General features: G+C 40.1%; 1 protein-coding gene across 7 annotated transcripts in view; it reads left to right on the forward strand.

The window, feature by feature from the left end:
- Window positions 1-347: 347 nt before the first annotated feature.
- The window catches only part of SIK2 (salt inducible kinase 2), a 136,573-nt gene continuing 123,254 nt past the window's right edge, over window positions 348-13,666 (forward strand). For 2 of the 7 annotated variants that reach the window (XM_064288899.1, XM_064288900.1), the window contains exon 1: window positions 348-597. In XM_064288899.1, coding sequence (XP_064144969.1) covers window positions 463-597 — 135 coding nt within the window. In that variant the 5' untranslated portion in view covers window positions 348-462. Of the gene's footprint in view, window positions 598-3,015; window positions 10,724-13,666 lie in introns of those variants that run through there. The other 5 variants (XR_010322521.1, XM_064288905.1, XM_064288902.1 and 2 more) reach the window with 3 other exon arrangements.

Genomic DNA, 13,666 nt, shown 5'->3' on the forward strand with positions numbered 1-13,666 from the left:
GTGCGAACGAAGGAGACGTCAGGCCGGACCCAGGTCGGCGCACCGCTCGGCACCGCCGGCAGGGCTCGCTCTCGCCCTACGTCTGGGAGGCCGAGGAGCGGAGCTGGCCGGCGGGGGCCCCGCCCCTGGCATCGACGAGCGGTAGCGGTTGCGGGGCCCGGAAGGAAGCGCCGCGGAGGCGCAAGCCCCTCCCCCCGTCGCCTCCCTCCTTCCCACCCCTCGGCCGCCTACGTCGGCTGCGCTTCGGTCGCCATGGTGACCAATTGCGGCCCGGTCCCGCCCCCGCCTCTCCGCCCGGCCCACTGACGTCGGCGGACGTCAGCGGCGGCGCGCGCCTGGCTGGGCCCTGTGGAGCGGGAGGGAAAGAGCTACGAAGCGAGCGGAGCGGCGGTCGCCAGGTCCGAGCCCCGCAGCCAGACGCCTGCCTGTGCCCCCGTCCGCCGTGCCTAGCAGGGGCCCAGCATGGTCATGGCGGATGGCCCGAGGCACTTGCAGCGCGGGCCGGTCCGGGTGGGGTTCTACGACATCGAGGGCACGCTGGGCAAGGGCAACTTCGCCGTGGTGAAGCTGGGGCGGCACCGGATCACCAAAACGGAGGTGCGGCCCGCGGCGAGGGGGGAGCGTCCGAGGCTAGGGCCCAGGAGCGGAGCTGTTTACCGAAGAGGCGGTTGCAGTGGTGGGACGGGGAGACCCGGGAGGCCGAGCCACCAACCGAGGCGAGCGGGCCCGGGACTGCGAGGACCCGGGAGCTGCAGGAGGTCCGGGGCGCCGCGGGGATCGGGGCCCGGGCTCCCGGGCTCCCGGACTCCCGGACTCGAGTGTCGCCTGGTTGGAAAACTGACCGCCCGGGGCTTTGCTTTCCCGCACGCCATCGCCGCTGGCCACACGAGATCTTGCCCGGAGCCTCCCACCCGGGCCGCGAGCGGGTCTGTGGCCTCCGCTCCGGAGACCAAGTTCCGCGTCTTCCCTGCTTTCGGCTGGGGGTGGGGTGGGAGGGGAAGTCTCCGCGCTCCGGGGCTGCGCGGTGAGAGACGTCGCCGGCCCAGGAGGGGACCGCCCGCGCCTCGGGCCCCGCAGACCCGGGCGTCCCTGGCCGGCCGGCGAGGAGGGGCCCGCGCCCGGGAGTGCCGGCGCCGTCGCCGCGTGTCCCCGTTGCCCTCGTTCTCCCGAGTGTGTCTGGTTTGCTGTGAGACGGGCTGGAGCTCGCACCTGAGGCGCTTCACCTAGCACTGCAGACAATAGAGCTGGTTAAGATGGGCACCTCTAGATTTGCACAGTTGGCGGGTCGGTCTTCCTTAGTTGGAGTCGTCGCTTTAGCAGGTGTGCGATGGCTGTGAATACACGGTCCTTAAGCCACATCGGATTCCGCCTCTTTGCCCTTCACCCTCTAACTGCTTCCTGACGGTGAGTCCAGCGTCTCCCTCCGTCGCACGTTCTGATGCACCGCTCATATTTTCTCACAAGTCTCTTCTTACCTGACGCATCCCCCTTTCTTGCACTGCCTCAAGCTGTGCTCCTCAGGGTCTCTATTTTAAGACGTGCAATTAAATAGCCTAGAGAAAAGGTAGAAACAGGTCCATACTTTAGAATAAAGCCTTGTGTTTTTTACTTACTCTACTCAGCTTTATTTTAGTTGCTACTGGAGTTTAATCCTTTTCTCTATTCAATCCCCCCACCCCATTTGTTAGCACAGATATACTGGAGCTTGAATGTGGAATAAAGTTGACATATACGTTCTCTTTCCAAAGAACTTTTTTCAGAATGTGTTATGTAAGGTGAAGGGCATTAAAAAGTTGAGTGATTTTTGTAGCTGCTGTTGTTCTTAGAAGTTTCGCTTAATGTGACGGAGTCGGTTTCTAAAAAGAAAGGGAATGTGTCATTTTATCGTCTTCACTTTTTGCCCTCTTCCGCTGATCCTAAATTTGACTTGTTTTTTAGCATCGGAACCAAGGTCATAAAATTTCCTCTCTGTAAATTTTCCAGTATTAGCAATCTTGATCAGATTGTAATGCGTCTATAATTTGGCTGTAATGAAATTATAAAATCTTTGCATAGGTCACTCTGATCCGAACTTTTTTTTTGAAATGAAGAAAGGAATTGGCTCCGTTCCGCTAAAGAACTATATAGTCTAATGCCACGCTAACCGTTGCTGTCAAGTTGATTCTAATTATTCCCCTTTAAGGTATATTAAAAAAAAAAAAAGATTTTAAATGTGCATTTTTATGAGTCCTTGCTCCATGAGTGTCAAAAAATCAAATTGTGCATTGAAGAGGTTCTGCAGAACTTTTGAACTCAGTTATGTGGTTGAATTCCAGGCCCATCTGCTTATAGTATTTTTTATTCATCAACTCCTCTCAGTATTGGTAACAAGATTTAATTAGGTCAACTGTTATTTATCAGCTTGAGTGGAGCTGGAGCCCTGGTGGCGTTCAGCTGCTAAACAAAAGATCGCCAGTTCTAATCCACCAGCCGCCTTTGGAAACCCTATGGGGCAGGTTCTACTCCCTCATTTAGGGCTGCTGTGATTTGGAATCGACTTGATGGCAACGGGTCTGGTTTGGTGAGTGGAGCTGACACTCTTGAGGCCATTCATGTCTCTTTTAAACAAATGCCTTTACTGAGCTAGGGGGCACTGTGGAGCAGTATCATTTTTTGCCTATCAGATATAGTGAGATTAATGCATTTGTTAATTCAAGGCACAGATCAGATCATGAAAGAGCACTCAGATCTTAAATTGTGTATGCATATGTGTGTAAAATGATTTAAATTCAAAGGTGAATTTCTAGTCCAGAGAACTCATCTCCCTTTTGCTTTTCAAAAGAAGGTACCGTTAATTAACACGTAAAAAGAAACGTAACTCTAAGGTGGGTGAGTGTATTTATGGTGATCTGGTGTGACTGGAGACTGTTAAGTAGCTGGGTGGCACAAACAGTTAAGCACTGAACTACTGGGGTTGCCATGAATTGGAATCGACTCACTGGCAATGGGTTTGGGGGGGGGTGGGGGCGGGGTTTACTGGCCAAAAGGCTAGAGGGGCTTGGCTATTTGCTTCTAAAAGGTCACAGCATTGAAAACTCTACAGAGCAGTTCTGCTCAGCACACACATGGAGTTGTCATGTGTCAGAACTGAATTGACAGCAAGTAACAGCAAGGTGGAAAGGGGTGAGGGAAATGGTAAGGTAATCACTGAAAGTAGTTCCTGTGGATCCCAACTTTTGTAGAGTTGTTCTGTGAACTCTTATAGGTAGTTTACATTAAGCATTGTTTCTTAAAGTATACATACCGTTTGTTATTAATGAGATTTTTAAGTGTTATTTGTTATCTTCATTCACTGACTGGGCAAATTTTATGTGCCTTGGTAAATAGGAAAACCCTGGTGGTGTAGTGGTTAAGAGCTACTGCTGCTAATCAAAAGGCCGGCAGTTCGAATCCACCAGGCACTCCTTGGAAACTCTATGGGACAGCTCTACTCTGTCCCATAGGGTCACTCTGAGTCGGAATCAGCTAGAGGGCAGTGGACTTGGTAAATAGAACAAGTACCTCAAATGCTAAAAAGAAGATGGCTAGTGAAAACTTTGAAGTTGTGCTTTAAATTACTGTAGGTTCTCATTACGCTATATAACAACTGCAGTGAGAACGATATGGTATAAAGAATTATAGCAGCAAAATAATCATGTTTATACAAGTTTCTTCAATATGGTAAGCTTTTACGTCAATATAAATTTTGTGTGTTTTAAAACTTAGAGATCTTTTTTCCGAAGTTTGAACTCAAGGCAAATTTTAAGCCTTAGTTTAAACATCTAGGTGATGAACAAACAGTTGGACCTTTTTGTTTTTAATTGGCTCTTCTCTGTCTACTTTCTGTGTATTACCATCACCCCCATCCCATTTTTTTCTTTTTTCTATAGATCTTGGAAGATCCAAGTCTGTTTGCCTTTTAGAAAAACAAAATTAAGACAAAAGAGAGCTTCACATTGGTCTAACCTATCAAATAGCCAAACATTGTTTAAGAAATATAATTAATCATCCGAAGCAGTATTCTTATGTCAGATCTCTGTGTAAATTTTGCACTCAAAAGGGAAGGCAGATGGTGGTAGAATCCAGCTTCCTAATGTAATACTTAATAAAAGCTTTGTAGTGTGGGTTTGTGGTTTATGAATTAGATAAGCTAATTTTATAAAGTTAGCATAATGGGAAAGTATAATGGCTTTTAGGCTCCTAAACTATTTTAGGCAGTAGTGGTTGTTGGAAACCTTGGTGGTGTAGCCGTTGAGAAGTACATCTGCTAACTAAAAGGTCAGCAGTTCGAATTCACCAGGTGCTCCTTGGAAACTCTATGGGGCAGGTCTACTCTAGGGTTGCTATGAATCAGAATTGACTTGACGGCCACCAGTTTGGGTTTTTTGCTTTGTTTTGTTTTTAGTGGTTCTTAGTTTGCTATTTTGTGAGTATCTTTGAGTAGTGTTTTATTTTATTAACACTATACTAGGAAAGAAGTTTTTCCTTCTAGCTAATTGTGTAGCAGTGTTCTTAGATCTCTGGGAGTTTTCTGTTTTTTAGTCTTTCAAGTAAAATTCCAGAAAAGCCTCTTATGCCCTTAATTTTTCTTTTTTTGTTTTCTGATTATTAAATAAATATAGTCTTATTGTAGAAAATAAAAAAAATAAGAAGAGTACAAAAAAAGAAAACAAAAACTTATTGCTGTCAAGCCCATTCTGACTCATAGCGACCCCATAGGGTTTCCAAGGCTGTAAATCTTCACAGAAGGAGACTGTAACATCTTTCTACCGTGGAGCCGCTGCTGGTTTTGAACCACTGACCTTCTGGTTAGCAGTCAGTCGCTTTACCCACTGCGCCAGAGTATAATGCTCAGAAAAGTTTATGCATAATCCCTGTACTAATGGGAACAAGCCATTGTTAACATTAAGACATACTTTCTTCTAGTCTTTTTGTAATGATTTTTTTCCATAGATGAAATTACATGGTACACATATGTAAATCGTATTCTCGTTTTCCACTTATTATAGCCAAAGCTTTTGCTTATTATATATAACTTCATAAAACATTTTTTTTGAAGAGGTTTTTTTTATCTTTCAATTTAAAAATTGCTTGAAAGCAATTTAAATTATTTTTATTGTAATTATCATCCTCCCTGTGTACTCCAGTGGGCTATGCATATAAAAACAGATTTTTTTTTTAAATGGTACTTTAGATGAACGTTTACAGAACAAACTAGCTTCTCATTAAACAGTATACATATTGTTTTATGACATTGGTTTACAACCCCACAACACATCAACATTCTCCCATCTCAACCTTGGGTTCCCTGTTACCAGCTTTCCTGTCCCTTCTTGCCTTCTAGTCCTTGCCCCTGGGATGGTGTGCAGTGCCCCTTTAGTCTTGTTTCGTTTTATGGGCCTGCCTGATCTTGGGTTGAAGGGTGAACCTCGGGAGTGACTTCGTTACTGAGCTAAAAGGATGTCCAGGGGCCATACTCTCAGGGTTTCTCCAGTCTCTTTCAGACCAGTAAGTCTGGTCTTTTTTTGTGAGTTAGAATTTTGTTCTATATTTGTCTCCTGCTCTGTCCAGGACCCTCTGTTGTAATCCCTGTTAGAGCAGTCAGTGGTGGTAGCCAGGCACAATCTAGTTGTACTGAACTCAGTCTGGTGGAGGCCATGGTTTATAAAACATTTTTAATTGCTGCATAGAGTTTTGCTTTGTGGATGAATCCTATTTTGCTTAATTATTCCATTGAATATTAAATGGTATTCAGTGAACATTTTCGTGTATATAACTTTTTAATTTTTAATTTTTTAAAGGTGGAGGAATTGGGGGTAAATTCCTAGAAGGGAAATTACTAAGTGAGAAAGTATTATTTTTACATCAAAGTGTAATGCATTTTTTATTGCCAAATCTGTGTTGTTTATTATTGAAAAATTAGAAAGTGTAGATAAAGGAAAAGAAGAAATGAATCATCTCTAATATCAACTCCCAGAGATAACCACCATTCATTACTTTTAGACCTTTTCTGTGGCAGGTTACTGTGTTTTCTTCAGCACGACACTTGTATTGATTCGCTAAAGAGTGTGCAGATTTGTGGTTCATGGAACATTAAAGATATTTCACAGAAAAATGTAGAACAAAATTCTAACTCACAAAAAAAGACCAGACTTACTGGCCTGACAGACTTACTGGCCTGGTACCCTTTTAGCTCAGTAATGAAGTCACTCCTGAGGTTCACCCTTCAGCCGAAGATTAGATAATCCCATAAGACAAAACAAGACTAAAAAGGCACAGCAGCCAAGAGGCAAGGACTAGAAGGCAGGAGGGGACAGGAAAGCTGGTAATAGAGAACCCAAGGTTGAGAAGGGAGAGTGTTGACATGTCATGAGGTTGGTAACCAGTGTCACAAAACAATATGTATACTGTTAAATGAGGAGCTAGCTTGCTCTGTAAACCTTCATCTAAAATACAATTAAGATGAACAAAGGGTGGCTTTGGCGGGGGGGGGGGACAAAAAAGATACTTCACAGAGGTTCTGAAAATTACCTTATTAAAATGGCAGGTGTTGGACAACTTATCCTTAAGAGAACCTGGAATGCAAAACTAAAATCAAGGACATTCTAAAAACTGCTTTTGTGCGCTGAAAAGCTTTCCACACACGTTTTGGGGCTTTTATAATTAGTCATAATTCTTTAAATACTACCTTAAGATGTAAGAATTTTTAAACCGTTCCAAAATAGTTAAAGTATCAAAATAGCATTTTTTAGCAAGAGTAGAAACAAGAGAAGGGCATAATTTCATCCTGATTGGAAGGTTTCTTGATGAAGACAACTTATCTTTTAATACATTTCCTATGTTTGTTTGAATTTTATATTTTGCATTAAAATTTGAAGACTTCTCTGTGTAGTCTGGGTATTCATCTTGTGCTGTGAAATATTTCAGATTTCATGAAGCAGCTGTACTCTCTGCAACAGAAGAACCTTACTTTTTACCTAAAAAGTTAATCTCTAATGTTATATCTAGGCCCATGAGTGATCTTTATGTGTTAAAATAAAAATTATATTTGTCATGATATATACATGCTTTATTAGAAATTGTTCTCTAGTTTCTGGACACCCCAGAGCAATACTTTCTGGCCAGTTATTCTGCCAAGTATTGTTCAAAATTATCTTTTTTTTTTTTTTTGCAGACGGGGGTGGGGGCAAGGACAAACATGCAAAATAAGAGTTGTGGAAATTTTATATTGTTAGAAATTTTAAGCTTTAACTGACTTGAGTACATTCTAATTTTAAATCTACTGGGAAATTCTCTAGCATCAGTCAATTAAAACATTTATTTGGAAATAACTGAAATTGGACTTTCTTCTTGGATTCACATGACAACATTTAATTTATGGCCCATTGCTGATTGTAGATTCATTTCCTTGGAGCCAAATGGATTCTAAAAGTTCATTAAGATACACTTCTTCCTTCTTCAGTGTGCCTCATACGTCTCCTACATTCCATATTCATCTTTTTAAAATAAATTATTTATGTAAAAGTTTCTTTATACAGATTATTTGTGAGAAATGTTTTTCCATTCTCCAAAGAGAAGCAACCCATATATCCAGTTTGAGAATTATTAGAATAAAAACAATTGAAATAATTGAAAACGTCATCAGAAATTCATCATGTTAAATAACATTTAAAAAAAGATAAGCAGTATAAGAGATGAATCCTAGATGAAGTAAACTGAAAATCAATGCTAAACCTTGTTTTAAGTTCTTTAAAATGAGCACGGTACTTATATGTCCCCTGTCATGGATTGAATTGTGTCCCCCCAAAAATGTGTGTCAACTTGGTTAGGCCATGATTCCCAGTATTGTGTGATTGTCCTCCATTTTGTGATTGTTATTTTATGTTGAGAGGATTAGGGTGGGATTGTAACACGAGCCTTACTCAGGTCACCTCTCTGATCCAGTGTAAAGGGAATTTCCCAGGGGTGTGGCCTGCACCACAGGGAAAGCAAGCAGGGAGTTGGGGACCTCATACCACCAAGAAAGCAGCACCAGGAGCAGAGGGTGTCCTTTGGACCTTGGGTCCGTGCACCTGAGAAACTCCTCGACCATGGAAAGATTGAGGACAAGGACCTTCCTCCAGAGCCGACAAGAGAGAGAAAGCCTTCCCCTGGAGCTGACACCCTGAATTTGGACTTGTAACCTACTAGACTGTGAGAGAATAAATTTCTCTTTGTTTAAGCCATCCGCTTGTGGTATTTCTTTTATAGCAGCACTAGATAATTAAGACACCCCCCATTACAAAAGTCATGCATGTTCATTGTAGACATTTTTGAAAAGCCCAGAGAAAAAGTAAACATTCTTAATCTCACCATCCAAACCCAGATAACCACTGTTAATATTTTAGTTCATATCCTTCTAGTTATTTACTTGTATTTTTCATATATGTAATAAAATTGATATCATATATATACCTAGTGTTTTATAATCTGTATTTTTTATTTAATGTATTATTAACATTTCCCCATGTTTTCTAAAAAAACTATCTAAAGCATGGTTAAATAGTATTGTTGCATATAACTGTCCATACTTTAATCAGTTCCCAATTATTGAACATTTAAGTTACTTCTCTCTCTCTCTAATTTAACACTTCATCAGATATTCCTATACATACATCCTCACGCTTGTATCTGATTATTTCTTCAGAGTAATAACTTAGACATGGAATTCATGGTCGGAGGGTATGCATGTTACTAAGTCTTTTGGTACAAGATGCCTTGTTACTTTCCAGAAAAGGAGTACCCATTAATTTTCACCAGGAAGAATGCACATTTCCCAGCTTAATAGGGGAAAATAATATTTTTTGTTTTTTTAACTTGCATTTCTTTGACTACTTTGATTACATAGTTTTATATAACCATTTGTCTTTTGTGAGTTATATGTCGTTAGGCCTGTTTTTTAAATTGTGTTGTCTTTTTTATTGATTTGATTTTAAGATAGATTATTTTTAATCACTCCTTTTATGGTCTTGAAAATTCTCAGTATGTTCAATTTTTATGGATATAAAAGCATAATGACATTTACCTCTTCTCCAATCTGTTTTCCAAATTTAGAAATTTGTCTTACCTACCATTGTAAAAGTTACATTAAGTCTTGATGAGGATTTGTTTTATTTTTTAAATCATTTTGTTTCAAAAGCCAGTTTTAAAAAAAAAATTTACTGTGCTTTAAGTGAAAGTTTACAAATCAAGTCAGTCTCTTATACAAAAATTTATATACACCTTTCTATATCCTAATTGCTCTCTCCCTAATGAGACAGCACACTCCTCCCTCCACTCTCTCTTTTTGGTCCATTCGGCCAGCTTCTGACCCCCTCTCCTCTTATCGCCCCTCCGGACAGGAGACGCCAACATAGTCTCATGTGGCTACTTGATTCAAGGAGCTCGTTCTTCACCAGTATCATTTTCTATGCCATTGTCCAGTCCAATCCCCGTCTGAAGAGTTAAAAGCCAGTTTTTTAATTGAAAAAAAAAAAAATTATTCTGAAAAAGAAGCTAGAGAACTACATGTCAGTTTTGCTACTGACTATTATTGCTTTCAGAAATCCTTTCAGTAACCATGTAAATCAATTTTTAATAAAATGGTATGTTCCCATTCCAATGTATAAACTTGAAAAATACATCTTTTAATTTCAAAGAGCTGATTGTATGGCAAGATGATACTACTTGGTGCTTCAGACAGTATAAAATTTACGTATCAGTAGTAAAGTAGCAATGAAACAAATATTATCAGAGACAGCAAATGCAATGAATGTTAATCCTTTGACTTGTTATTAGAAAACTAGCTCTTGTGTAATTTCCTTATAAAATCCCCAAAAGCTACTTTTTTATGTGCGGTTTCTTTAAATTCCACACATAAAAAGTTTTTAATTCTTTAAACGGGTTTCTTGAGAAATGAATTTTTTTTCTAAAATTATCAAACAGAATAACATTAAATTGCATTTTGAAAACAAAAAAATCCCTTTTAACAACACTATTTTCATTTCTGCTCTTATATTTAATTCCTTGCCCGCCTTGCAAATATGTGTTTTACATAGTTGTTATTTACATGTGTATTTTTTTTACTTAACATTGTTGGAAACATTTTCTGTGTATGGTCTTTTTTTCCCTAAATTTTATTTATTTTGTTGAGAATGTATCTGGCAAAACATACACCAGTTCAGCAGTTTCGACCTGTCCAGTGTAGTGACATTGATTACGTTCTTCAGTTGTGCAACCATTCTCATCCTCCTTTTCCGAGTTGTTCCTCCCACATTAACATAAACTCCCTGCCCCTTGAGGTTCCTATCCAATCTTTTGAGTTGCTGTTTAATCCCATAAGTGTATACTCTTCTTGATTAATACTTAAATCTTATAAAACAATACAACCATTTTAAAGAGAATTTGGAAAATAATTTGTATATAAAGTGTATTTTATGTATATAAAAATAGTATGTGTTTATATAATATATAAAATACAATGTTACGTATATTTTGTATCTGGGATAATGCATACATAATTGGGAATTAGGCAAATAATAATTTAGATGAACAACAACAAAAAAGCGTCCTGCAATTTACAGAGTGCTTCGTTGGCTTTCCTGACTTGCTCGACTTTTTTTGCAGCCGTGAAGATTTTATTCCTTGGTACCGTATTCAGAATTAAGTAGGAGAAGGGATACAGAGAGTAAGTTTCCAGAAATCTAAGTTCATACTTAGGTTAAAACTGGGTTATTGAAACACAACCTTTTTGTAAGTTGGGGACTTTCAGTACATAATTGGGAAAATCCCAAAATACAGGTTTTTTTTTTTTTTTTGGTTAGAATTTGTTTTCCAAAATGTGTTCCTTTCGTTCTCACAGACCCTATTATTTTTAGGTCTGTTTTAAGGCACGCTGGTGGCACAATGGTTAAGTGCTAGGCTGCTAATTGAAAGGTTGGCAGTTCAAACCCACTAGCCGGCCCGCTGAAGAAAAGACCTGGCAATCTGCTCCCATAAAGATTTCAGCATAGGAAACCCCATAGTGCAGTTCTACTCTGTTATATACGTGGCTGTGAGTCAGAATCGACTTGATGGCACACAATGACAACATTAAGTTCCTTGAGGGCAGGAATCAGATCTCATTCATTTTTGTGTCTGTCTTAGTCATCTAGTGCTGCTGTAACAGAAATACCACAAGTGAATGGCTTTAACAAAGAGAAATTTATTCTCTCACAGTCTAATAGGCTAAAAGTCCAAATTCAGGGTGTTAGCTCCAGGGAAAGGCTTTCTCTCTCTCTGACTCTGGAGGAAGGTCCTTCTCATCAGTCTTCCCCTGGACTAGGAGCTTCCCTGTGCAGGAACTCTGGGTTCAGAGAACACATTCTGCTCCCAGTACTACTTTCTTGGTGGTATGAGGTCTCCTTGTCTTTTTGCTTCCTTCTTTTTATATCTCAAAAGAGATTGTCATAAAACACAATCTAATGTCCTAGACTTCATCAACATAACTGCCCCTAATCCATCTCATTAACATCATAGTGATAAGATTTACAACACATAGAAAAATCACATCAGATGACAAGATGGGGGACAATCACACAGTGCTGAGAATCATGGCCTAGCCAAATTGATACATGTATTTTTGGGGGACACAGTTCATTCCATGACAGTATCCCTGGCATAATTCCTGGCACACAGCAGGTGCTCAGTAAATGTGTGAATAATAGATTCATTGAAATTATGAAAAGATCGAACTTGGAATCAGAAGGCCTGGGTTTTTTCCTCCCCCTTAACGCACTAGAGCTTGTAGGTTATGTAACGTCTTTGAACCTCATTTTCATCAATCCATGAGTATACTATTGTATTTATTTCAGAGTTGAGAAATAAATTAGATAAAGTATTCTGAAGTATCTTTTTTAAAATTAAAAAGTTCTGTGCACCCTGTGGTGTAGTGGCTAAAGTGCTAGAGCTGCTAAGTAAAAGGTTGGCAGTTCCTACCCACCAGGTACTCGTTGGAAACCTTGTGGAGCAGTTCTACTCTGTCCTGTAAGGGTCACTACCAGGTACTCCTTGGAAACCTTGTGGAGCAGTTCTACTCTGTCCTGTAAGGGTCACTACCAGGTACTCCTTGGAAACCTTGTGGAGCAGTTCTACTTTGTCCTGTAAGGGTCACTACCAGGTACTCCTTGGAAACCTTGTGGAGCAGTTCTACTTTGTCCTGTAAGGGTCACTACCAGGTACTCCTTGGAAACTTTATGGAGCAGTTCTACTCTGTCCTGTAAGGGTCACTATGAGTCGGAATCAACTTGACAGCAACCAGTTTTTTTTTTTTTTGGTGCACTTGTGAAAGTTATCATCATCATTGTTTCTTAGAAGTACTTGGTAAAGAGCTCCATTGTTAAGCAGTTACCTACAGGACTATGGCAGACACTGTTAGCTTATCACCAAAAATCCACTGTTTCTTGGCCTCCCTTGCATTTAGGCATGTCATGTGACCGAATTCTAATAAGCAGAGTGAGCAGAAGTAGTATATGCTACTTAGAGGCCCAGCGCATTAAAGCCTCCCATGAGGGCTCCTTCTCTTTTCCCCTTCTGTCTGGCTATAATGGGGCCACATATGAACCTGGCGTAGCTACATGGAGAAGGGCCACCAGCTAACTTCTTCACTCATCAGTTCTGCTACATGAGCGACAAGCTGCTTATGTTTGCATCATTATGCCTTTGGGGTCCACTTACTAGAGCAGTCTAACTGCCTCGAACTGTTTTAAGCAGCGTGCTAATACTGCTCCTTTTCTTTAGAGAAGCAGAATCCTCCTACAGCAGCCCTGCAAAGAAGGGGTAACTATATATGTGCATATATATAGATATATAAAACCATATTTTTGCAGATAGCGCACCCACGTAAATAATATGCACACATGTGGAAATGATGAAATTAAATAAAACAGTTCTGAGGTAGCGCACCCATGCATATAACTGCGCACGTCTTGTAACATTTCCAGAATTTCAGCCTCATTCACCGGTCCTCCCATATCATATCGTTCTGTTAATTTTCTTTAATCTGCTTATGTGCATAAAAATAGTCCAAAAATGTTACTTGATTGTAATTGTATAATAAAGGAAAAAGCCATGATTTAAGAAGTTATGACTGAGTTTGGTAGTCCCCTGTTTCTATTAATTATATTGCATTAGCTCAACAGTTGAATGCAAAAACCTTATATCGTCTTAAGTGAAACCTTAGGTCTGCTTATTTCATAATAAAAAAAAATTGGCATAGCACACTTACGAAAAGCAGGGGGTGTGGAGGTTGCTCATCTGACAAAAGTATAGCACGTGTATTTGCAAAAAAATACGGTAACATATAGGTCTATGGTCCATGTGTATAGACTGTGGCCCAAGATAAAATTTGAAGAGAGAATTATAATATTTAGTCGTTCGAAAACTTTTGTTGTTGACTAGATTGAGGAAAGTAAAACAATGATATTTACAAGTTTTTATTAATAACATTTAATTCGGTTATTTATTTTTCATTGTTTTCAGACCAGGGTTCCAAAAGATATCTCTTGGTTATACCTTGCTTTAATTCACACTTAATATTCATACCTTTTCTTTAACATTAAATATGATACTCAAAATATTATATATAATGAAA

The sequence above is a fragment of the Loxodonta africana genome, chromosome 7 (genome assembly GCF_030014295.1).
Source record: "Loxodonta africana isolate mLoxAfr1 chromosome 7, mLoxAfr1.hap2, whole genome shotgun sequence".
In the NCBI taxonomy this organism is placed as follows: Eukaryota; Metazoa; Chordata; class Mammalia; order Proboscidea; family Elephantidae; genus Loxodonta; species Loxodonta africana.